The 24,411-nt window shown below is 42.1% G+C and overlaps 1 protein-coding gene across 3 annotated transcripts in view; it reads left to right on the top strand.

The window, feature by feature from the left end:
* Positions 1 to 24,411, top strand: part of DAB2 (DAB adaptor protein 2) — a 267,105-nt gene that overhangs the window by 147,969 nt on the left and 94,725 nt on the right. For all 3 annotated transcript variants that reach the window (XR_005747128.1, XM_040338682.1, XM_040338692.1), the window contains exons 7-8: positions 6,254 to 6,280; positions 6,403 to 6,456. Coding sequence is in view for 2 of the 3 variants with exons in the window: in XM_040338682.1 (XP_040194616.1) it covers positions 6,254 to 6,280; positions 6,403 to 6,456 (81 nt within the window). In the remaining variant the exon portion in view is untranslated. The remainder of the gene's footprint in view (positions 1 to 6,253; positions 6,281 to 6,402; positions 6,457 to 24,411) is intronic.

Raw genomic sequence — 24,411 nt, 5'->3', positions numbered from 1 at the left:
ATTAAATTGTGTTTTTTTGTTGTCCAAAGTTTGACTTAAAGAGTTTATAATTCAAAGTTTCCAGACTACTGAGGATTTGCCAATGTGAATGTCACATCTTTTAAAGAGGGAACAAGCTTATCAATAATTCAGCTACAAAAGTTAACAGCTTTGAATAATTCAAAGTAGAAAACGCATGAGATAATCATCAGAGGATTTATTTTGCTGTTATTTTTTAGTGCAAAATTCTGTTAAAGGAGCAGAAAACCCAAAAAAGAGCTACCAAGGGGAGAATCTTTGGGAATAGCCTGTAACTACATTAAAGTGGTAGTAAACTCAACAATTTAATTTGTACCAATGAGTAAGCTTATTATAAAGCCTTATCAGTAAACCAATAATAAAAAGGAAAAAATAGTGGCGCTACGTACATAAAGGGGTGGTTCCCCTAAAAATAAACTTTTAACATTGCATTTCCCACATTAATGACAATTAGAATCGGCTGGTTTTATTAAAAAAAAAACGTCCGTAAGTACCGTTTGCTGTAGGCGTTCTCACCGCCACTTCCGGGTACGATGGTGGGGCTGGGCGTTCCTAATTGATGGACAGGCATCCGACCGACGCATACATCGCGTCACGAGATGCCGAAAAAAGCCAAACGTCGGTGCACATGCGCCGTATAGAGCCGCACCGACGGTCGGCTTTTTTCGGCATCTCGTGACGCGATGTATGCGTCGGTCTGATGCCTGTCCATCAATTAGGAACGCCCAGCCCCACCATCGTACCCGGAAGTGGCGGTGAGAACGCCTACAGCAAACTGTACTTATGGAGGTTTTTTTTTTAATAAAACCAGCCGATTCTAATTGTCATTAATGTGGGAAATGCAATGTTAAAAGTTTATTATTAGGGGAACCACCCCTTTAATAAGCGTGTAAGCTTACCAAATACTGAATACAATACATAAATATTAATACCACCCTGCAAACAGGTATTAACTTTCGCGTTGGGCTAAGATGCTTTTAAACCACACCAAGGGTTAAAGGATTCTCCAATATCCAACCGTGTGTGTGAGGGATCTCTCCACATGTAAATAATAAAGTGCTCCAATAGTGTAATAACGTATAAAACAATTTATTAAGACCAGGGATTTTTTTCTCAGACAATAGGTGTAGGAACTACCCCTTTCCAAGTCACCCCTTTTCTCCGCCCCCAACCCACCTCCCAGTACCGCCCCTTTTAGACAATATAGAACCAAGTATCATTTTGTGGTGCTAAGTAATTTATATGGAATTTGGTAATGATATCAAGAAAAGCAGTAAAATAGATCCCCTGCAGCCAGCAACAATAGATCCCTCTAACAACAATGGACCACCCACAACAAAATGTCCCCGCCAGCAACAATAGACTCACGGCAGAATCAACAGATCTCCGTACAGCCAGCATTAATAGACTCTCTGGCTGCCATCAACAATAGACCCCTCCCCCAACAGTAGATCTCTTTCAGCAACAACTGACCCCCACAGCAACATAAGACCCCCCTAGAAACAATAGGTCCCCCACCAGCAACAATGGACCCCCCTGCAAAAATAGATCCACAGCAGTGAGCATCAATACCCTGCAGCACACCCCAGCATCCCTTGCTATTACTTACAGTCAGTTCAGAAGGTGCCGGAACTGCATTCCCCCACGTTCCCGCTGAAAAAAAGCCCTGATTCAACCTTAACACTGACGTTTCAAAAGTTCAAAACCAGCAAAACGTTAAAATCACAGTAAGTATTTAAATCTGTCACACAGTGGTGAACTGCGGTCACGGCGGACCTGAGGTATACAGGTGTACAGATAATCTCACCCCTCCTCGGTCTCGGAGCACATTGTCGAATCTCCACTTCCTGGTTCGATGTCACACGTCAAAGATGATGATTGCCATACAGCCACGCCCCCGACATGTTTCGTCACACAGACTTAATCATGGGATTGGCTGCACGGTCCGACAATCACTCCTTTTATACTCCCCTGCTAATTAATAGGGGAGTATAAAAGGAGTGATTGTCGGACCGTGCAGCCAATCCCATTAAGGCACAGGAACTGATATGTTTTTTTTTTCTTTTTGTCTATTCTGAGAAGTTTAAATGTGCTATGCATACATTTTATATCGAGAGGGAGTCAGAAGCACCTTAAAGCACTATGATCCTGAGCCACACTTGCTCCATACTTCACCACCAAATAAATGCACATATTTGCCAACACACCAGGGATCCTCAAATATCGTCTGAAGGTTGTTGTTTTTTGCAGTGAGATCACATCACAAGAGCAAGTGTAATGTTTCAGAAGCCACGCAGGACCTCTTCGTCAGGCTTTGTCATCACATGCCTGACAAAGGGGTCTTGCGTGGCTCAGAAACATTGCACTTGCTCTCGTGATGTGATCTCACTGCAATAAAAAACTTTGGACAATATTTGAGGATCCTTGGTGTGCTGTGAATATGTGCATTTACTGTCTCTTTGAAGTTTCCAGTAACCAGCTGGTAGTCACTATGGCACACACTATCGATGAGCCTTGTTTCCAGGAATGTGTGCGAGGGGAATATAGGCAATACTTTACAGCCAGCCGCCTCTCAGTAGAGTGCAACTCTGCCCGGTGTGAGCTGCAAGGCTAAGAAACCAATGAATGTCTAATTCGAGATCTATGTTGTATACTTTAGATGAGGAGGGTAAGGAAGGCCAATTGGTCCTTAGTTATTGGAAAAGAGACTCATCCTTAAAGCAAACCGAAATTTATGTTGATCTGCCCTTTCTCCTCAGCTTATTAGCCGGCTGATTTGTTATGCTTGGAGAAAAAAGGCCGGGACACTTCCTAAGTGCTAATTAACACATTGAGAGAAGAAAATCAGTGGAGCTTGATGTGTTTTTGTTAACCTGCGTTATATATGTAGGAAACATCTCCATTCATTTTAATTACAGCCGTATCCTATTGACAGTCTTTTTTTACAGTGACCGTAAAACTGCTCACTGTAATTAAGCAGGGAGATTCAGTAACACATGTAGATAGCTAGGGTAGAGCTCACTGACTTTTACAGTCATGTAAATCAATAGCAGTTAAAACAAGTTATACAGCACGCTCTACACTGTGCCTGACCTGATGCTGGGCCAGAGGTCTCAACAGCCTTTTCCTGGTGTAAAGATTGTAATGAAATATAATGAATTGCTAAGATCCCTATAAACTAAGGTGACTAGACTGTGAAAGCCCACTGATACACTGAATAGCCCACAAACCTATTAATACGCTGCGGAAGGCTTAGGCCATGTGGAAGCCATCATTGTAATTTGGACTCAGAGGCTCGCCCAAAATGGCAACTGGAGCCCAAGTTCACTGGCATTTTACTGACTTCTGTTCAAAGTGCAACAGCATGTACTATGCACTCTGAACTATAGATGGCGTTGCAGTGATATACTAGCGTCTGTGTGTTTATACAGTATGTGCTTGTATACTCTGCACAGGAAGGACCTTTTTTTCTCTCTCTCTGCTCTCTCCTGTAATGCTGTTCTCAGGCATTAGTACGCTGTTCTCCTAACCTACATTCTTGTTATAGGTCAGTAACATGCTAAGTAATAAAAAAAATGGTGCAGATGAGGACCCCACAGATTGTACATTTAAAAACAGTTTGCATATGGGTGTTTTTATAGCTTGCCAAATTCTGTTTGAAATTAAAATCAATAAAATGTATGTTAATATGTGTAAAATATACAAACTAATCCAGTTCTGTATTCGTTAAAATGATTGCAAAGGATACCATTTAAATTTGTAAATAAAATTACAAACACATTATAATTTCTTGCTCTGTGTTATTGTTTTGCACAGAGCAGGCACAATTCTCCTCTTCTCAGGTCCCCAGGCAGACCTTCTGGCTCCTCCTCCCCGCACAAAGTGCCCACCATAGCAAGCCACTTACTACGGGGGCACTTGTGCGGGCTCGCTCCTGAGCCAGCGTTCTATGTCCATAGACACACAGAGTGGCTCGGCCCCGCCTCTTTGCTCCCTTGTTACTGGATGTGACTGACAGCAGCGAGAGCCAATGGCTCCAACTGCTGTCTCTGAGCCAATGAGGAAGAGAAAGAACAAAGAGAGCCACTGCTCTTGTGCAAAGGGCTGCATCCAGATCAGGCTCAGGTAAGTATAGAGGTAAGTATAGGAGGGGGGAGGCAAGCTGCATGAAGAAGGTTAAACAAACCTTCTACCATTAGAACCATTTTAATAAATCATTGTATGTTTAAATGTAATGGACTGCATTTAGGTCAGTAATAAAAATAAAATAAACAAGAAATGCCAGGATGACCAAAACATGGCATTTTTAGGTCTCCATCTGCAATAGCACAATCTGTGTGTTTAGCTGTTTCCTATAGTTCAGCGGTAATATAGTTTGATGCTAGATTCACATGTTGAAGCCAATACTTGCAGAATGGATTGTCTCCCTCTACTGGTCACACGTAGAACAGTTATAGATTATTCAAGAAAACAGCAGAGGCCTCGTACACACGACCGTTTTCCTCGACAGAATCCATCAAGAAACTTGGTGGCAGAGCTTTTTTGCCATTTGTCGTGTGTATGTTTTTCATCGAGGAAACTGTCGAGGAACTCGACGAGGAAAAAAGAGAACAAGTTCTCTTTTTTCCTCGACGGAAGTCTCAATTTCCACGTCGTGTTCCTCATCAGGCTGGTTTTCGACGAGAAACACAATCGTGTGTATGCTAAGAAACCCACGCATGGTCAGAATGAAGTATGAGGCGGGAGCGCACCTTCGGTAAAAGTAGCGTTTGTAATGGACATAACACATTTTTCACGCTGTAACAGACTGAAAAGTGCAAATCGTCTCTTACCAAACTTTTACTTAACACGCAGTAACATGAGATTAGCAAAAGCAGCCCCAAGAGTTGTGCCAGTGGAATCGAACTTCCCCTGCCGTTGTATGTGTTGTATGTCACCGCGTTTCAGAACGAGGAGATTTTGACTTGACCGTGTGTACGCAAAGCAAGCTTGTCGAGTTCCTCGACAAGCCTAACAAGGAACTCGTCAAGGAAAACGATGTGTCTTTTCCGACGAGTTCCTCGGTCGTGTGTACGAGGCCATAGAGAGCATGGTTTTTCAACAAGGGTTGAATGAAATTCTAGGGTTCCTTCAGCTAGGGGTTCCTTGAGCAATGAGCAATCTCACCCTGTCAGATAGGTTCCCACTGACACCATTGATCTTTTTAGCTATCTGTAAGGGGGTAATCCTTCCCAATGACCACAAGTGTAAGAAGCATTCTTCAAAACTGACCATCACACTAATGTATCATGAGTTGTAGATACAAGAATTTTTTAGCAGGGGTTCCTCAAGACCGGAAAGCTAATTCAAGGGTTCCTCTATCTTAAAAAGGTTGAGAAAGGCTGCCATGGAAAGCAATTACTGTGTACAAAGCTTGTCTTGAGGCAAACTATGCCCTAACATTTTGATGGCGTTTTCTTGGGGACAAAGACAACATTTTGTTCCTGCGTCTTTCTAGTATGAGCACACAGCACAGGAATACTGAATTTGTTGATGGTAATATTACTTAGTATATACTCCTGAGTGACACAGTGCTAAGCCCTTGTATTGTTTGTTATACTTGTGGGTAGTGTGTTTGCTGACTTCATCTAACCTATCATTTCAGTTTTGTCTGTACGCAACCATGTCTCCATCCCTTGGTAATAGGGTGAATGCTATGTAATTTCCCAATCACAGTATGCCTATAACTCGGTTTACAAGTGCTTATTATGTTCTTGTCTATATGTAATTTAGTTTTGGACAATGTTCTATGTAATCCACAAAACGTCTTATGAGAAAGTCAATGGAGTCTTCCCATTCTTCGGATTGAAAAGACCCACAAAAAATTGAATACTGAGGACCAAAGCTGTGCCACCATAGGACTTTTATCGTGCCATATATACATCATTAATTCATATATACAGTATATGTAGTGCATACAAATATATAGATTCCCATGGGACTTTGTAGGCAATCATATGCTAGTATGTGGATGATTGTATATAATTGTCTGAAAAGTCCCATGGGAATCAATATGTTTGCATGCATATTAAATTGATGGATGGTGGCAATGTAAAAATCAAACCACTTTCATTGATTTTTGTGAATTGTTTAAAAAAAATATAAGTCATACTTAAATTTTTTAATAATTGCTTACATATAATTATGTCAACGTAAAATACTATAAAATTTAATCTTAATGTATTTTATTTTTCAGCATGATGAAAGCAGTCAGCCAGTTGAGGTAAGGATACAATTTTTATTTATTTTTTTGCTTTAGCTTTTGTTAAGTACAAACATAAAAAAAATCCAAATATATTATGTCACAATGTTGATGTTGTTGGTATTATTATTATTATATTTTAGAATGGAAATGATGCCCTACTCAGTATTAGTGAGGAAGTCCAGAACATCAAACTAGTAAGTAAAGATATAGTCCTTTTTTTACATTCTACTGTATACGTTGACATGCACTTATTTTTTTAAATATCTAAAAGAAAGATACATAATGATGGTCTGAATTTTGAATTGGATGATATGGAGTAGTGTTCACTTGCAATTTATTAAATTGGATCCTCTAAAAGTCAAGTGCAACATGTGTTGACTAGTACATGCCAATGCGAACAAGCCTGAAAAAGGCAGCTAGCCATCATAAAGGCCATCACCAAATACTTTGGATGTAGGCTTTTGAACATCTACTTGTTTGTGATGTATGAACAGGAGGTTATAGATAACCTGTTTGACACGGCTTCAGCTTGTATAAGAGCAGTGTGAACAGGAAGCTTTGATAAAGCATTTGTAGAAATTTCAGCAAGCTTTATTAAAACTTTTAAAGCCACATTCGGCTCCAGTTTGTAAATGTTGAACACAGATCATAATAGGAGTGCTGATTGCCGCTTTAAAGAAGAAGTACAGCCAAAGCTGCTAGCAGCTTGTTTAAAGTGGCAATCATCACTCCTAATAGGATCTGTGCTCAACATTTACAAACTGGAGCTGAATGGTACTTTAAAAGCTTCAACCAAGCTTGCCGAAAGCTCTCCAAATGTTCAAAGCTTGCTGTTCACACTGCCCTTTTACAAGCTGAAGCCTGTGTGAAACAGGATTTAATCAAACATACCTGAAAATATGGGCTTTTCAAAAATAAACTAAGGTATATGGGAACGTTTTACAACCATTAATGGTATGATCGAGTGGCATTGGTGCTTTATGGAAAAAAAAAACTTTTTATAGGGTTGCCACCTCATCCCTTTAAAACCGAACACATAATAATTACACAAGTTCTGAGGCTAATTGAATGCAGATAAGGCACTAAGCGTGTTTAATTAACACCTTAATCAGCCAAAGAACCTGTGTAATTAATGTGTTTGGTTTTAAAGGGATGAGATGGCTGACACTAACTTTTTACCATTCAGACCATGATCCATTCTAATGTAACTTCTATGTTGGTTGATATACCTGACCTTTCTCTCAAAGACATTTATGAAGAGCTACAAATATTTTTATGTTTAATGATAATCAAATTAAATATTATACTGTCTTCTCATGTTGGTTTAAGAGTGAACCTGCACTAAAGTGGACTTGAATTAAAATGTAAAATCCACTTATGTGGCTGCCCCCCACCATCTGCTGTCAAAAATCTGCATCATACAAAGAAAATACTTTAGGATTTGTATTTTTACCTTACTCTCAAGCCTCTGGTGGACTCACCTAGGTGAAGTACGATCAGTGGATCTTCTAGAGCAGACATAGGCAACCTCAGACCTCCAGCTGTGGTGAAACTACAAGTCCCATGGGACATCGCAAGACCCTGACAATCACAGGCATGACTCCTAGAGGCAGAGGCATGATGGGATTTGTAGTTTCACCACAGCTGGAGTGCCAAGGTTGCCTACCCTTGTTGTGGAGGGATCCTGGAAAAGGATTCCAAATCAAATGAGAACACACTTCTATGCAGTGGTGTAGCATCCTTTCTCAAGAATTGGGATACAGAGCTTTCCCAAGATCCCTCTGTAAGATGGGAAGCAGGAATCCAGCAGCAAAGTGAGTATGTTTTGCTTTACATAATGCAGTGTTTTGACATCAGGGGATGGTGGCACCCACATACAGTATATGCAGACCTTGCATATTAAGAATAAACTGGTAAACTACCACAAAGACTGAAAAGCAGACAGCTCGTAGTGCAGCTTGCAGTTCATTCCAGGAGTTCCAAAACCAAGGGTTCACGACTTTGCAAATACACTGAATTGCTAACAGGCTGTGGACACCTGACCATCACACCTACAGGTGAAACTCGAAAAATTAAAAAGTTAATTTGTTTAACTAATGCAATTTAAAAGGTGAAACTAATACCGTATATGAGATAGACTCATTACATGCAAAGCAAGATAGTTCAAGCCATGATTTGTCGTAATTGTGATGAAAACCCCAAATCTACAATCTCAGAAAATTGTAATATTACATGCAATTAATAAAACAAGGATTGTACATAGAACAATATCGGACCTCTGAAAAGTATACGCATGCATATGTACTCAGTACTTGGTTTGGGCAATTACTGCCTCAATGCGGCGTGGCATGGAAGCTATTAGCCTGTGGCACTGCTGAGGTGTTGTGGAAGACCAGGACGCTTCAATAGCGGACTTCAGCTCTTCTGCATTGTTTAGTCTCATGTCTCTCATCTTTCTCTTGGCAATGCCCCATAGATTCTCTATGGGGTTCATGTCAGGCAAGTTTGCTGGCCAATCAAGCACAGTAATCCCACGGTCATTGAACCAGGTTTTGGTGCTTTGGCAGTGTGGGCAGGAAATTAAGTCAGCATCTCCATAGAGCTCATCTGTGGAAAGAAAGCATGAAGTGATCTAAAATCTCCTGGTAGATGGCTGCGTTGACCCCGGACTTAATGAAGCACAGTGGACCAACACCAGCAGATGACATGGCTCCCCAAATCATCACAGACTGTGGAAACTTCACACTGGACTTCAAGCATCTTGCAGTGTGTGCTTCTTCATTCTTCCTCCATACTCTGGGTCCTTGGTTTCCAAATGAGATGCAAAATTTGAGATGCAACTTGTCAGGAGTGGCTTGACAAGAGGAATACGACATTTGAAGCCCATGTCCAGGATCCGTCTGTGTGTGGTGGCTCTTGATGCACTGACTCCAGCCTCAGTCCACTCATTGTGAAAGTCCCCAACACTTTTAAATGGCCTTTTCCTGACAATCCTCTCCAGGCTTCGGTCAACCCTGCTGCTTGTGCACCTTTTTCTTCCACACTTTTCCCTTCCATTTTCTATTAATATGCTTTGATACAGCACTTTGGGAACATCCAACTTCTTTTGCAATTACCTTTTGTGTCAATGATGGTTTTCTGCACAACTATCAGGTCAGCAGTCTTTCCCATTAATGTGATTCCTAGTATTTAAAGGCTCAGGAACCCTCTGCATGTGTTATGGCTTAATTAGCTGATTAGACTGGGACACTTTGAGCCTAGAATATTGCACCTTTTCACAATATTCAAATTTTCTGAGATTGTGGATTTGGGGTTTTCATGTGCTGTAAGCCATAATCATCACAATTATGACAAATAATGGCTTGAACTATCTTGCTTTGCATGTAATGAGTCTATCTCATATATTAGTTTCACCTTTTAAGTTGCATTAGTGAAATAAATGAACTTTTGCACGATATTCAAATTTTTCGAGTTTCACCTGTATATTTGCATCTTGGACATCCCATTTCAAAACCATAGACCTTAATATGGAGTTGCCCCCTATCCCCATCACAGCTAAGACAGCCTCCACATTTCTGGGAAGGTTTTCCACAGGATTTTGAAGCATGTCTGTGTGGACTGTCCCCATTCAGCTAGAAGAAAAATTGTCAGGTCAGGTACTAATGTTGGATGAGAGGACCTGGTTCACAATTCACATTCCAATTCATACGAAAGGCATTTAGCAGGGTTGAGGCAAGGGGGCTGTGCAGGCTATTTGAGTTCTTTTACACCAAACTCATAGAAAAAATATGTCTTTATGTACCCGGCTTGGTGCTTAGGTGTACTGTCACAGTGGAACATTAATGGGCCTTTCCCATTTCCCAAGCTTGCCTCAAGGCTGAACCTGGACCGTTGGCTAACATATCTTTGTATGCTTTAGCATTAAGAGTAGTCTTCCCAGAAAACTCCAGAATTTAGTAAATTGGTAGAAAGGGCATGTTTAGCAAGTATTATGGCAAGAAGTTCACAGAGGTTTGACCATATAGTGTCGCTTATGAAGTCATTTTTGGGCCCATGCCTTCCCACCTCCCGGACTTGTCTATTGGTAAGCAAGGTCACCTATCAAAGCTATAGACTAGTAGTGAGTAATTTCAGGATCTGAAGTCACTGTATACATAAGCAAACACCTTGGATTTTCAGAGCCCTTGGAGTGGCTTTTTAAGCTCAGTGCACATGCAGACACTCCCAGACCCTTATTTTCAGTCTTACTGGTAGTTTGTTAGCTGTTAACTGCATACAAATTGACATTATTAAGTGCAATCTGTGAAATGTAATAAACCATTCCAACCCATCCATAATTACATTTCTGATTGCTTTGAATTCATGAAAATTGGAATTGCAATCTTATTTGCATATCATTGTTGCTCTTTGCACTGTCACCCCATTAAATATTCCAGAATTTGGATGAATTATAAATAATAGGAAAAAAAAACTAGTGCAAATTGTCTATGGCAACCAATTCGATTTCTCGGTTCATTTTGCAGATAGAGAAAAATTAAATCTAACTAACTGGTTGATGAAGGTAGCAGCTGCACTTTTTTCTGCAGTTGTCATAGTTGATCGATCAGATTGTTTGATGTCTGGTGAACCATATTATAGTAAGCAGTATGTGAAAGGGGCCCGTCATATGACTTATACAAGGTTTAGTTAGGATTACTATGCTCATTCATACAATGTTTTACACATCTGTAATACAATCCTAGAAGCTCAATAATAATATATGCATGTGCTATTTTCAGAGGGAATCCATTAACATTATTGAATTCAGAAACACATTTATTTTAGGAATTTGCAAGGATACAAAGATGAAATGCTGGTTACCCAAGAACATTCTAGGAAAGCAAAATTCACAAACGGCACAGATAAACTAGTCATGCTCTATTACTGCTATAGCACCTATCCTGCTATTCAATGTAACATCTCAAAGCAAGCTTACCAAATATATTTGAATAGGACTGGTGGTTAGAATACATGTATGATGTCTGAACTATAGATAACAGACCATAATCTGAGTCCTTCCTGATAAAAATCTTTGGTGCTGATTCTTGTCTCTTATGTACTGTATTTCTCTCTGTACTAACAGCCTTCCTTTTCCTCTTTTGAACCTGTGCCATTAAAGGGGATTCCTTTTTAAGGATATATATATATATATATATATATATATATATATATATATATATGTGTGTGTGTATGTATATATATATATATATATACAGTATATATAATGTATATTCTGTACGTGTGTGTGTGTTCAGTAGTATAAATAATGTATTTCCTTTTAATTGGGCAAATATGGACTATTATATGCATATTTATTTTAATGAATTACCATTTACAGCCAGCAGATGATGAGCACCATGCTACAGCATTAATGTTCTCCACTAAGTTATGCTGTATAATAGAGCAGGAGAGATCAATTTTACACCTATTGCTTAATTAGTGACAGAAGGGACAGCTCCCCTCACCCAGCAGAGCAGTATGTGTTTGGTTTTAAGTGTTACTAAACATAAGATCCTGCATTCACGATATATGGTCTCCCACAGTACACAGAACATGGAAAGGCAATTGTTTTAGTGCTGTAAATATAAACTGCTAAATACCCTTTTTCATCAGCAGTATATGGCAGTCTTATGACCTCTATCAGTGTCTGGTTAAAGCTTGTAGGAGGAGTTTGCATTCTCCTCTGACTGTCCTATGAGGCTGCATGACCCCTGGCCCTCTGTTTGGACAGTGTTGATTGGCCCTGTGCTGATCACATGCACTCTCCCAAGGAGCAAAGAAATCTCTAGCAATACATACCAATCTGGGCATGTGCCGAGTGCCTCCAAGGCTCTGTACTATCAGCAGATGGATTGGGGACAGTGAAAGAAGGGGAGGATCAGAGAATACAGGATAAACAACCTTTTTACACAATGCTGAGGATTAACCCCTTAGGTTCCACACTCAGTATAACAAGCATGCTTTACTGCATTTTACTGTTGTGATTTTAGTAAAATTTTAAGGCTGCTATAGACATATAGGGCCAGATCCACAAACAATTTACGCCGGCGTATCTATTGATACGCCGCGTAATTTAAAAGAAGCGCCGTCGTACGTTTTTTCCGTATCCTCAAAGCCAGATCCGCCTGAATGTTGGCTAGATCGGACTGACGTAAGTCTTAGTACGCCGTCGTATCTAGGCTGCATATTTACGTTGGCCACTAGGGGCCCTTCCGTAGATTTCCGCGTCGAATATGCAAATGAGCTAGATACGCAGATTCACGAAAGTACTTGCGCCCGGCGTATCGATATACGCTGTTTACGTAAGGTGTACGACCGGCGTAACTTTACCCCTCATAAAGCAGGGGTAAGTCATGTTAACGTATGGACGTCGAAACAGCGTCGTTTGTTACGTCGTTTGCGTAAGTCGTACGCGAATAGGGCTGTGCGTAAGTTACGTTCACGTCATAGGCAGTGTTCGACGTATCTTAGGCATTCTATCCGACGCATGCGCACTGGAATACGTCCACGAACGACGCATGCGCCGTTCGTTCGGCCATACATCTACATGGGGTCACGCTTAATTTAAATACAACACGCCCCCTACCTGCCTACTTGGAAATATGCGCGCTTACGCCGGCCCATTTACGCTACGCCGCCGTAACTTAGGACGCAAGTGCTTTGAGAATACGGCACTTGCCTCTCTAAGTTGCGGCGGCGTAGCGTAAAGAAGATACGCTACGCCCGCACAAATATACGCTCATGTCTGTGGATCTGGCCCATAATCTGCAGTGCTTCCCTTAACACAAACAGTTACATTGTGTTATTATAGGAAGGCTAAGGTAGGGGTAATACTACCAACAGTAGCTTTAAAGGCAGGAAACATAAGCAGACATCCTGTATTCCCCACAATAGACCCCTAGGCAGCAGTGTCTGCTATAACCTGTCAGTGCAACTTAGATGGTTTCCTGTAACATAATGTTTCTGAAGGCTTTTTGTCAGTCATACAATGGTAGAAAAAAAGCACATCGTTAATGTTGTGTTTTTTTTTTTTTTCTTGCTAGAAAGCCCAGCAAGCTATGTCAATTTAAATGTTTGTTTGCAGAATAAAGATTTTATAAAATGTATGGGCATGTAACCTTAAAACGTTACTAAACCCACAACAGTAAAACCAGTCTGTATATGCAGTAAAGCATGCTTGTTATACTCACTGTGGAACCTATGGGGTTAATCGCCTGAATTGTGTAAATAAGCTGTTTGATCCTGTTTTCTCTGATCCTCCCCTTTTTTACTGTCCCTAATTCATTTGCTGATAGAACAAAGCATTGGAGGCACTCTGCACATGCTCAATTTGGTGTGTATTGCTAGAGAGGATTTTTTTTTGTGTTGGGAGGGTGCATATGATCAGCACAGGGCCAATCAGCACTGTCCATGCAGAGGTTATGCATCCTCATAGGGTAGCCAGAGGAGAATAAAAACACATCCTACAAGCTTTAACCAGTGCTCGGACAAATACTGATAGAAGTCACAAGACTGCAATATACTGCTGATGAGAAAAGGTATTTGGCAGTTTATATTTACTCAAATATGTTCTGTGTACTGTGGGAGGCCAGATATAGTGAATGCAGAGTCCTGGGTTTTGTAACACTTTAAAGCCCTGTTGAAGTCTTACATGTTTTTATGTACTCCTATGCCTCTGCAGCTTATAATTAGTAATTTATTTCCTTGTCCCAATAGAGAAACTGCTCATTAATAATAATAATAAAAAAAAAGCAAATAAATCCCTTAACCCAACATATTTTGCCTCAAAGTGAGGCTTCATCAGGGGTGCAACATGTGCAATTGTGTAAATAAAGTGCATGGCATTAATAAGCACTTTTTCTATTAGGATAATGTGGACCATGTTGCAGGAGGACTAAGGGAGATCTTTATGTACAGGTGGAGATTATGTATAATTAGGAGAGCATTTCTAGTAGGCTGGAACAGGCACTGAGGCCCCTTTCAGATATGCGGACCGTATGTCCGCTTTTTCATCTATCCATGTATGGATGAAAAAGGGACATACATTAATCCCTATGAGATAGTGGGTCCGCTGACACCCGATCTCATCAGTGTCTGCAATTCTCCGATTCTGCAGATGGAGGAAAATCCTATTTTTTTTAACCGTCTGCAGAGCGGATCCGGTGAACATCCAATCCCCCCATATGGGAGAGCGGCGATCTGACAGAGCGGTCCCTGCACAGTGTGTGGGGACCGCCCTGTCATCTGCCGGCTCAGCGGGAACCAACGGAGCGATCCCCGCTGAGCAAGCGGATGTTCACGGGGCAGATCATCACGGGATCCGCCCATGTGAAAGGGCCCTGAGGTGTGTTTGGCTTTGGGAAGTCAGTTATGACTCTCAGTAGCCACAGTGACCCTTAGCACTAGTCCATGCCTGTAGGTAGTGGGATGTGGTCAGCATACGGACGCGACCCTAAGCATCTCTGTGCAGATAGTAGGAACGCTCAACAATGGCAAAAAACATGATTACTAGATCATGCCCCTCTGTACTAGTTCTACATTGCCCTATAAGTAATGTCACACAAATGGCAGTTCTATGTGACTTCCTTAAGCCTAGAACACACTATCAGTTTTTTTCCGTTCAACCCAGTAGGTTGAACAAAGAAGATACCTGACAGCTCGGAGTAGTACTCGGAGTGTACTAACGATCTGACTTTAGTACAACGATCTCCTCCGCTAAGCTATTGTGTTCTGACAAGGGGGAGCTCCGCCACCAGAACACTCTGTTGGTCGGTTGTTGGTTTCCCAGCATACTCATCCAACAGAAGCCAGACCGTCTTTATCAGACCAGCTCACATACACACGGGCCGAATGTTGGCTGCTCTTTATTATATGTGTGCACTGCCGAAAAATGTATTTGTTTTCGTTTCATTCAGGTTTTTTTTTTTCAGTTTTTCGGGTCATTCTTTATGATCGAAATTCGTAAATGTGAAAATCCAAAATTCGTAAATTAAAATATTTGTACATTCGTAAATTTCGAACATCTGAAAATCAAAATTTTGTAAATTCCATATTTCAGATTTTCGAATTTCCGAATTTACACATTTTAGAATTCCGAAATCCTGAATTTCAAAATAACTAACAATAACTATTACATTTATAGGTATTGGAATTTCCTTTAAAATTTGGCTGTTAGTGAACATAATGAATACAAATTTAACTGAAAATAGGAATTATACAAAATAACGAATGTTGCATCCAAACATGTGGAACGGAAGGAATTAATAATTAATAATAATAATAATAATAATAATAATAATAATAATAATAATAAGGTTTTATTATTATTGTTATTTATTATTATTAATTCATTACGTTACATTTGTTTATTTCGGAAATTTGTAACATTGGATAAATTCGTATTCGTTACGTTCACTAACAGCCAAATTTGAAAAGAAATTCCAATACCTATAATTTTATAGTAATAGTTAAGTTATTATTAGTTATTTCATATTTTCAAATTTTCGTTTTTCTTTTGAATTTTTGTTTATTTTCGGATTTCCTAATTTCCGAACTTTTGGGTTTTAGAATTTCCGGATTTTCAAATTTCGTAATTCTGTATTCCGAAAATTTGAAATCCGGAAATTCAAAAATTCATAAATTTTGAAATGTTCAATATTCTACTTTACGAATATTGAGAAAAAATTGTCAAACGGGTTTTTCTTAATTCGGATATTTTCGCATTTACAAATTTGTCGAAATTCGTAAAAAAAGAGTTTGAAACAAATTGCACATGTCTAGAACCGGCCGGTGTCACCCAACATTTGCCCTGTGTGTACTAGGCTATTATGGGTTTTACATAGTTATTAAATAAAAAGCTAAGTTTTAGGCCCCGGTGAGTTTGGCACGTGGGTTCAGTGCATCCCTGCTGGTGCCAAATTAAATTATGAGTGCTTCCCATACAAGGCCAGTCTTATAATATAAGTAAACATCAAGCTACTATTTAGTTTTTTACTATTACCTTCTATTTAGCTGAAAATAGTACACATTATAGAAGGATGTGCTTTGTTTTTTTAACATTTTTGAAACTTGCAACTACTTTATGTTTTTTTAAACAGTTGGGGGGTATTTTAGTGCGATATGTGAATGGATTTAAGAGAAAAATAGGCCTATATATCTGCCAGCGTGGCCTAAATCAGTGCATTTATTAAAAAAAAAAAATATTCATAAAATGGATATCCTCTTTAAAGGCTATCTCCTCCAGAAACCCATCTTAAATCTAGTTTTAGATGGAGTAAGAAGGGTTGCAAGTCCTATATACATTTTTACCACCCCTGGGGTTGATTTCTTTAAGGACTAGCTACACATAAATAACTCTTCATTCTCCATCCAAAATGACGTGGGTTGTTTGCGAGGATTACAATATAGTTGCTGCCATAGCTGACTTTTTTTTTAAGGTGCATGTTCCTGTGTTGGCATCTTGTTTCTGATTCTGACCTAATAAGTGAGTGACTGATATGGAACAAGAATGCAGGATGGGATTCCTGACTTTTCAGATATTACTGGCTGTATGCTTGTTGCATGACAGCGACTCTGAGGCCTCGTACACACGGCCGAGGAACTCGACGTGCCAAACACATCGAGTTCCTCGGCCAGTTCAGCACTGAAGCCGCCGAGGAGCTCGGCGGGACGAGAGCTCCCATAGAACAACGAGGAAATAGAGAACATGTTCTCTATTTCCTCGCCGAGCTCCTCGTCGGCTTCCTCGGCCGAAAGTGTACACACGGCCAGTTTCCTCGGCAGAATTCAGCCAGAAACTCGGTCGGAAGCTGAATTCTGCCGAGGAAACTGGTCGTGTGTACGGGGCCTGAGGCCTTCCTTGTGCACACAGGTTTCAGTTTGTATTAGAGCAGTGGGTATTGCAAGCATTTGCAAATCTTTCAAAAGCTTTGGGCAGGTTGTCAAATTTTGTAAAACAACCTTCAGTTTCAGTTTACAGGGTGTCAAATGCAAATCTTAGGCCGCATTCACCTGTCATCGCAACCGCCAGGCACAAGCATCGGCACCCCTGCAGTGCAGCGGTCATGTGCGCGCGCGTCTGCTATTCCGCTTAAAGAAGCCGGCGTACAGCAACGATGGCTCGTGGATTCATGCCGACCTACCGCCGTATAATGACGGCGGCTGGTCAGAAAGCGGTTGATCGCGTTACAATCGCAGCAAACCACATCGCATGAAGCATGTCACCCAAAAGAAGCTCCTGAACTTTTTTGGGCAACAAGCTTCACGCGATGTGGTTTGCCGTGACTACAGCGTGATTTATTGTGCAACAAGGGCGGCAGAACCGCACCGCAATTTTAGGTCGCCATTCAAATGAATGGCATCTCAGATGTGCATTCTGCGATTTGTCATTCACACCTGGGTGTTTTGAGAACGTGGGTAGAATCGTGGCAAATTTGTCTGCGATTCAAAGAGGTGAGGTGTGAATGAAGCCTAAGCCCTAGTTCACACTGAGGGCGGGTTTGAAATTGTACAAGTTCAGCTGAACTTGCACGATTTCAAACCGGCATTTTAGTGTGAGTTTGGGGGCGATTCGACAGACATCTGTGCGGGTTCATGCACAGGTGTCTATTGAAATCGCCCCAAAGTTGTAGTGCAGGAACTACTTTTGGGAATCGTTGTGCTGCAAAGTCGGCATTGTACCGATTTGAACGGTGCCATTGCCAGCAATAGGCTCAGATTTGGCAAAACGCATGCCAAATCGGCCCAATGTGAACGTGGGCTCAGGGAGTGCTGGCTGTTACTTTAAACAAGCTGCTGGTAGTCTTTAGCAGGCTTCAATTATGTTTCAAGTAGTGTGATGCTTATTAAAGCTTTATTAAAGTGACAGCATGTGTTCCCATAAGGCCGGGTTCACACTTGTCCGAAAAACGCTCCGACATTGGAAGCTCACGTGTGAAAACCAATGGTCCGACACAAGTCGGTCCGACTTTGAAAATGCTCCCTGTACTACTTTGGTCCGACATTGATCCTACTTCAGCCTATTGAATATCATTGAAGTCGGATCAAAGTAGGAGCCTTGTCCTTACCATCCGACTTTTGACATCCGACATGGTGATTACAGCAGCAGTTAAAGGAATTTATCTCACTCTGGGATTGTTTTGATTGGTCAAAGAACAAGTCAGACTATCACAAAGTCAGATCAAAGCAGTATCCTGTTCATGAAAGTCGGATGGATGTAGGACCAATGTAGGATCGATGTAGGACAGCTGTCGCAGAGCAAAGTAGGATGAAAGTCGTACTGCCCAGCCTGAAGCTGGGTTCACACTTGTCCGACAAACGGTCCTACATTGGGAGCCTCATGTAGCATGACGTATGAAAATCAATGTTTCCCTATGAGAGCTGTCTTAACTGGTCCTACACAAGTCGGTCCGACTTTGAAAATGCTCCCTGTACTACTTTTGGTCCTACATTGATCCTACTTCAACCCATTGAATATCATTGAAGTCGGACCAAAGTAGTATCCTGTTCATGAAAGTAGGATGGATGTAGGACCAATGTAGGATAAATGTAGGACCAATGTAGCAGAGCAAAGTAGGATGAAAGTAGTGTAGTAGTGTGAACCCAGCCGAAAGTAGTGTAGTAGTGTGAACCCAGCCTCAGGCTGGGTTCACACTACTACACTACTTTCATCCTACTTTGCTCTGCTACATTGGTCCTACATTTATCCTACATTGGTCCTACATCCATCCTACTTTCATGAACAGGATACTACTTTGGTCCGACTTCAATGATATTCAATGGGCTGAAGTAGGATCAATGTAGGACCAAAAGTAGTACAGGGAGCATTTTCAAAGTCGGGCCGACTTGTGTAGGACCAGTTAAGACGGCTCTCATAGGGAAACATTGATTTTCACACGTCATGCTACATGAGGCTCCCAATGTAGGACCGTTTGTCGGACAAGTGTGAACCCAGCCGGGTTCACACTACTACACTACTTTTATCCTACTTTGCTCTGCTACATTGGTCCTACATTTATCCTACATTGGTCCTACATCCATCCTACTTTCATGAACAGGATACTACTTTGGTCCGACTTCAATGATATTCAATGGGCCTGAAGTAGGATCAATGTAGGACCAAAAGTAGTACAGGGAGCATTTTCAAAGTCGGACCGACTTGTGTAGGACGCTACAAGACGCTCTCATAGGGAAACATTGAACACAGAGCAAAGTAGGATGAAAGTGTAGTAGTGTGAACCCAGCCTTTGGCTGGGTTCACACTACTACACTACTTTCATCCTACTTTGCTCTGTGTTCAATGTTTCCCTATGAGAGCGTCTTGTAGTGTCCTACACTGGTCCTACACAAGTCGGTCCGACTTTGAAAATGCTCCCTGTACTACTTTTGGTCCTACATTGATCCTACTTCAGGCCCATTGAATATCATTGAAGTCGGACCAAAGTAGTATCCTGTTCATGAAAGTAGGATGGATGTAGGACCAATGTAGGATAAATGTAGGACCAATGTAGCAGAGCAAAGTAGGATGAAAGTAGTGTAGTAGTGTGAACCCAGCCTTAGGCTGGGTTCACACTACTACACTACTTTCATCCTACTTTGCTCTGCTACATTGGTCCTACACTGATCCTACATTGGTCCTACATTGGTCCTACATTGATCCTACATTGGTCCTACATCCATCCTACTTTCATGAACAGGATACTACTTTGATCCGACTTTGTGATAGTCTGACTTGTTCTTTGACCAATCAAAACAATCCCAGAGTGAGATAAATTCCTTTTACTGCTGCTGTAATCACAAGTCGGATGTCAAATATCGGATGGTTAGGACAAGGCTCCTACTTTGGTCCGACTTCAATGATATTCAATAGGCTGAAGTAGGATCAATGTAGGACCAAAGTAGTACAGGGAGCATTTTCAAAGTCGGACCGACTTGTGTAGGACCAGTTAAGACAGCTCTCATAGGGAAACATTGATTTTCACACGTCATGCTACATGAGCTCCCAATGTAGGACCGTTGTCGGACAAGTGTGAACCCAGCCTCAAGGTCTGTGTATAGAACATCTCCAAATTGGAGCTAAAGTTTGCTTTACTAATAGGCTGTTTACTTTGCAAGGGAAGTTGCATTTTTCAGGGGGAATTTGCCCTTGGGTTTAGTAAATGGGGCTATTCACTGTGCAAGGGAAGATGCATTTTGCCTCTGAGCTTCGTAAACCAAGCGATTTCCTTTGCAAGCATTGTCTAAGAGAATTTGCCCTCAAGCTTAGTTAAAGCGGAGTTCCACCCAAAAATGGAACTTCCGCATTTTGGAATCCCCCCCCCCCCCCTCAGGAGGGAGCAGATACCTGTGTAATACAGGTATTTGCTCCCACTTCTGGGCATAGGTCACAGCGGCGACCTACACCACATCCGGCGCCTACTCGGTCCCCCCGCTGTCTTCTGGGAGACACACAGGTCCCAGAAGACAGCAGGGACCAGTGAGGACGCACAGCACGACGTGGATTCGCAGTAGGGAACCAGGAAGTGAAGCCGCAAGGCATCGCTTGCTGATTCCCTTACCGAAGATGGTGGCACCCCCCAGAGAGCCGAGGGACAGATCAGCTTCAGGTGCAGACATTGTGGGCGCCTAGGACAGGCAAGTGTCCTTATATTAAAAGTCAGCAGCTGCAGTATTTGTAGCGGCTATCTTTTAATTTTTATTATTTTTTTGGCAGAACTCCGCTTTAATGTGGTGAAGCTCTGTTGATTTCCGTTATCCAATTATCTACAAGCAAAACTGCTGTTTTCTTTTTTCCTTGCACATGATTGGGCACATTTTGCAAAGTGAAATTTCACATCAAGCTCTGGGGCAAGTTCCCTTCTGTTATACAAGCTGCAGATCCCGTGTAGAAGCAGTGGAATTGGGATTTGGATCCTAGGATGACACATAAGGAACTTGCACTTTTTAAAAAAACTATTGACAATGTCAGCACCTGTAATAAACTTATCAGGTTCACTTCAATGTTTCTTTGACACTATTGTCCCCCTCCTTTTACTAAATTCTCATCTCTCCTTCCCTTGTCAGACCAAAAACAAAGCTTGTTAAGGCTGCAGCTATGTGTCGGTAAGTGTAACTGTGTGCAGTGCAATAGTGACATAACTGTAAATTCTAATTTATTCCCAAAGGAAATCTTCCCTGACAAGGTAGAGAACCTCAAGAGCACACTTACCTTAGTAACACAAGAGTGAAATTGTGTGAAAATCTCCCAAAAAGAGGAAAATGAAACTTTTGACAACTGTTATTTGACATAATCCTGCTCTACTGATAACCGTATCATTTTTACTATCTCTTTTTAATGAGTGGTCCCCACAACAAATAATAAGGACAGATCTTCCCAACGGGGACACGGGCCTGACCTAACCACTCCACTTAAAAATAAAAATAACATTTGATTGCAGGTACACTTTAGGATTAGAAGCATGTGAATCCACAGGTTGTAGTCCTTTGTGCAACCCTAAAGGGGTTGTAAAGTTCACTTACCTTTTCATTCGATTTCCCGTCTAATTTTTTTTTTCTTTGTCTAAATTTCTCACTTTCTGTTCCTCCTCAGTAAGCTGTTCTGCCTGACTAACCCCCAGCCAGAACGTCTCGGATGATGGGGGCAAGCTTACTGAGGAGAAACAGGAAGTGAGAAATTCAGACAAAGAAAAAAAACATTTAGAAGGGAAATTGAAGGAAAAGGTAAGTGACCCAACAATGCACTAGCTTAAAGGAACCTATTTAGAAAATAAAAAACAAACCTTTACAACCCCTTTAATATAGAGAAATTTCTCAAAGCAGAAGCTTTTGAGCGCTGCGTTATATGGGTAAATGTACAGGCTTTTTTAAAGCGCATGCGCTACCTAAAATATGTGTTTCATGTTAGGTGGCGTAGGCTAGGGTTTGGCCAACCGTGCTGCAGTGTAGGACATGCCTGAGGAGATCCTGGCTCATCCTGGCCTTATCAAGTTGGCATTTCAGTCAGTCTAAAGGCCCATACACATGGGGGCAGATCCACAAAAGAATTAGGGCTCTTTCACACGGAGCGGATCCGTATTGATCCGCTCCGTTTGCCCGTTTGGCTCAGCGGGGATTCCTCCGTTAATCCCCGCTGAGCTGTCGGCGGACAGGGCGGTCCCCGCACACAGTGCAGAGACCGCCCTGTCTCTCCTCCGCTCTCCCCTATGGGGAATCGGATGAATACGGACCGTGTGCCTGTATTCATCCGATCCGTTCCGCCGGACGGAAGAAAAATAGGGTTTTCTTCCGTCCGCAAAAGCGGATCTTTGCGGACGCGGATGGTTGCGGACGTTAGCGGATGCATCATCCGCTAACGTCTGCAATCCCATAGGGATACATTACAAGTCCGTAAACGGACTTGTAATAAACGGACCGCTTGTCCGTACGCGTGAAAGGGCCCTTACGCCGGCGTATCTATTGATACGCCGGCGTCATTTTAAATTTCCCGTGTCATATCTTTTGTTTTGTATCTTCAAAACAAGATACGACGACATCTTGGGTCGATCCGACAGGCGTATGTCTTAGTACACCGTCAGATCTAAGATGCAATTTTTCGGCGGCCGCTAGGTGGCGTTTCCGTCTAATTCCGCATCGAGTATGCAAATTAGCTAGTTACGGCGATCCACGAACGTACGTCCGGCCGGCGCTTTTTTTTACGTCGTTTTCATCGGACATGTCCGCTCGGAGATTTCGGTCTGATGGCTGTACACACCATCAAACCGAAATCCCCGCGGACAGACAGCGCGGTGACGTGGCGGTGACGTTGATGCTGCCACGTCACCAAACCAGGAAGTAAAATACTTCCACGCATGTGTCGAATCCATTCGCCGCATGCGGGAGATATCTGTCCGCTGGTTAGGTGTACTAACCAGCGGACATGTCGGACGGACGGGTTTCCAGCCGACAAGTTTTAAAGCATGCTTTAAAACTTGTCTGCTGGAAAAACCTGTCTGCTAGTCTGTACACACGGTCGGATCAGTCCGTGAAACTGGTCTGCGGACCAGTTTCAGCAGACATGTTTGATCGTGTGTTCAGGGCCTAACAGTTCCCTTCACTGGAACTAAGGGACCAAGCCCAACCCCTGAAAAACAACCCCACACCATAATTCCCCCTCCACAAAATTATTTGGACCAGTACACAAAGCAAGGTCCGTAAAGATGGAGTTTGGGGTAGAGGAACTTGACTGGCCTGCACAGTCCTGACCTTTGGGATGAATTAGGCCCCATACACACGAGAGGATCGCTGAAAAATCTCAGCGGATCGGTTTCAGCGGATAGATCCCCTGGTGTGTACGTACCAGCGGATATTTATCCGCGGATATTTCCGATTTCCAGCAGATAAAAATTTGTAGACATGCTAAGAAATCTATCTGCTGGAATCGGCTCCAGCGGATCGATCCGGTGGTCTGTACAGACTCACCGGATCGATCCGTCCGAACCCATCCCTCGCATGCGTCGTAATGATTCGACGCATGCGTGGATATCCTTATATGACAGCGTCGCGCACGTCGCCGCGTCATCATCGCGGCGACGGCGCGACACGTCACCGCGATGGGAATTCGGCGCGGATTTTGATCCGATGGTGTGTACACTCCATCGGATCAAAATCCTCAGAGGATTTATCCGCGGATACGGTCCGGCGGACCGTATCCGCGGATCAATCCTATCGTGTGTACCAGGCCTTAGAGTGGAGATTGCGAACCAGGCCTTCTTGTCCACATCAGTGCCTGACCTCACAAATGCTCTTCTGGAAGAATGATCAAACACTCCCATAGACACACTCCTAAACCTTGTGCACATCCTTTCCAGAAGAGTTGAAGCTGTAGTAGCTGTAAAGGGTGGACCAACTCAATATTGAACCCTACGGACTAAGGCTGGGATGCCATTAAGGGAGAAATAGTGCCCCATCATTGATATCAGCGGGAGAAATAGTGTTCCATTGTTGGTATCAGTGCGATAAATTATGCCCTATTGTTGGCGTCAGTGGAAGTAATAGTGCCCCATTGTTAGTATTAGTGGGAGGAATAGTGCCCCATCATTGGTATTAGTGGGAGTAATAGTGCCCCGTCATTGGTA

This window comes from Rana temporaria, chromosome 1 (genome assembly GCF_905171775.1).
Source record: "Rana temporaria chromosome 1, aRanTem1.1, whole genome shotgun sequence".
NCBI classification, from domain to species: Eukaryota; Metazoa; Chordata; class Amphibia; order Anura; family Ranidae; genus Rana; species Rana temporaria.
The sequence above is the reverse complement of the archived record's forward strand: the minus strand, read 5'-3'. Positions and strand labels throughout refer to the sequence as shown.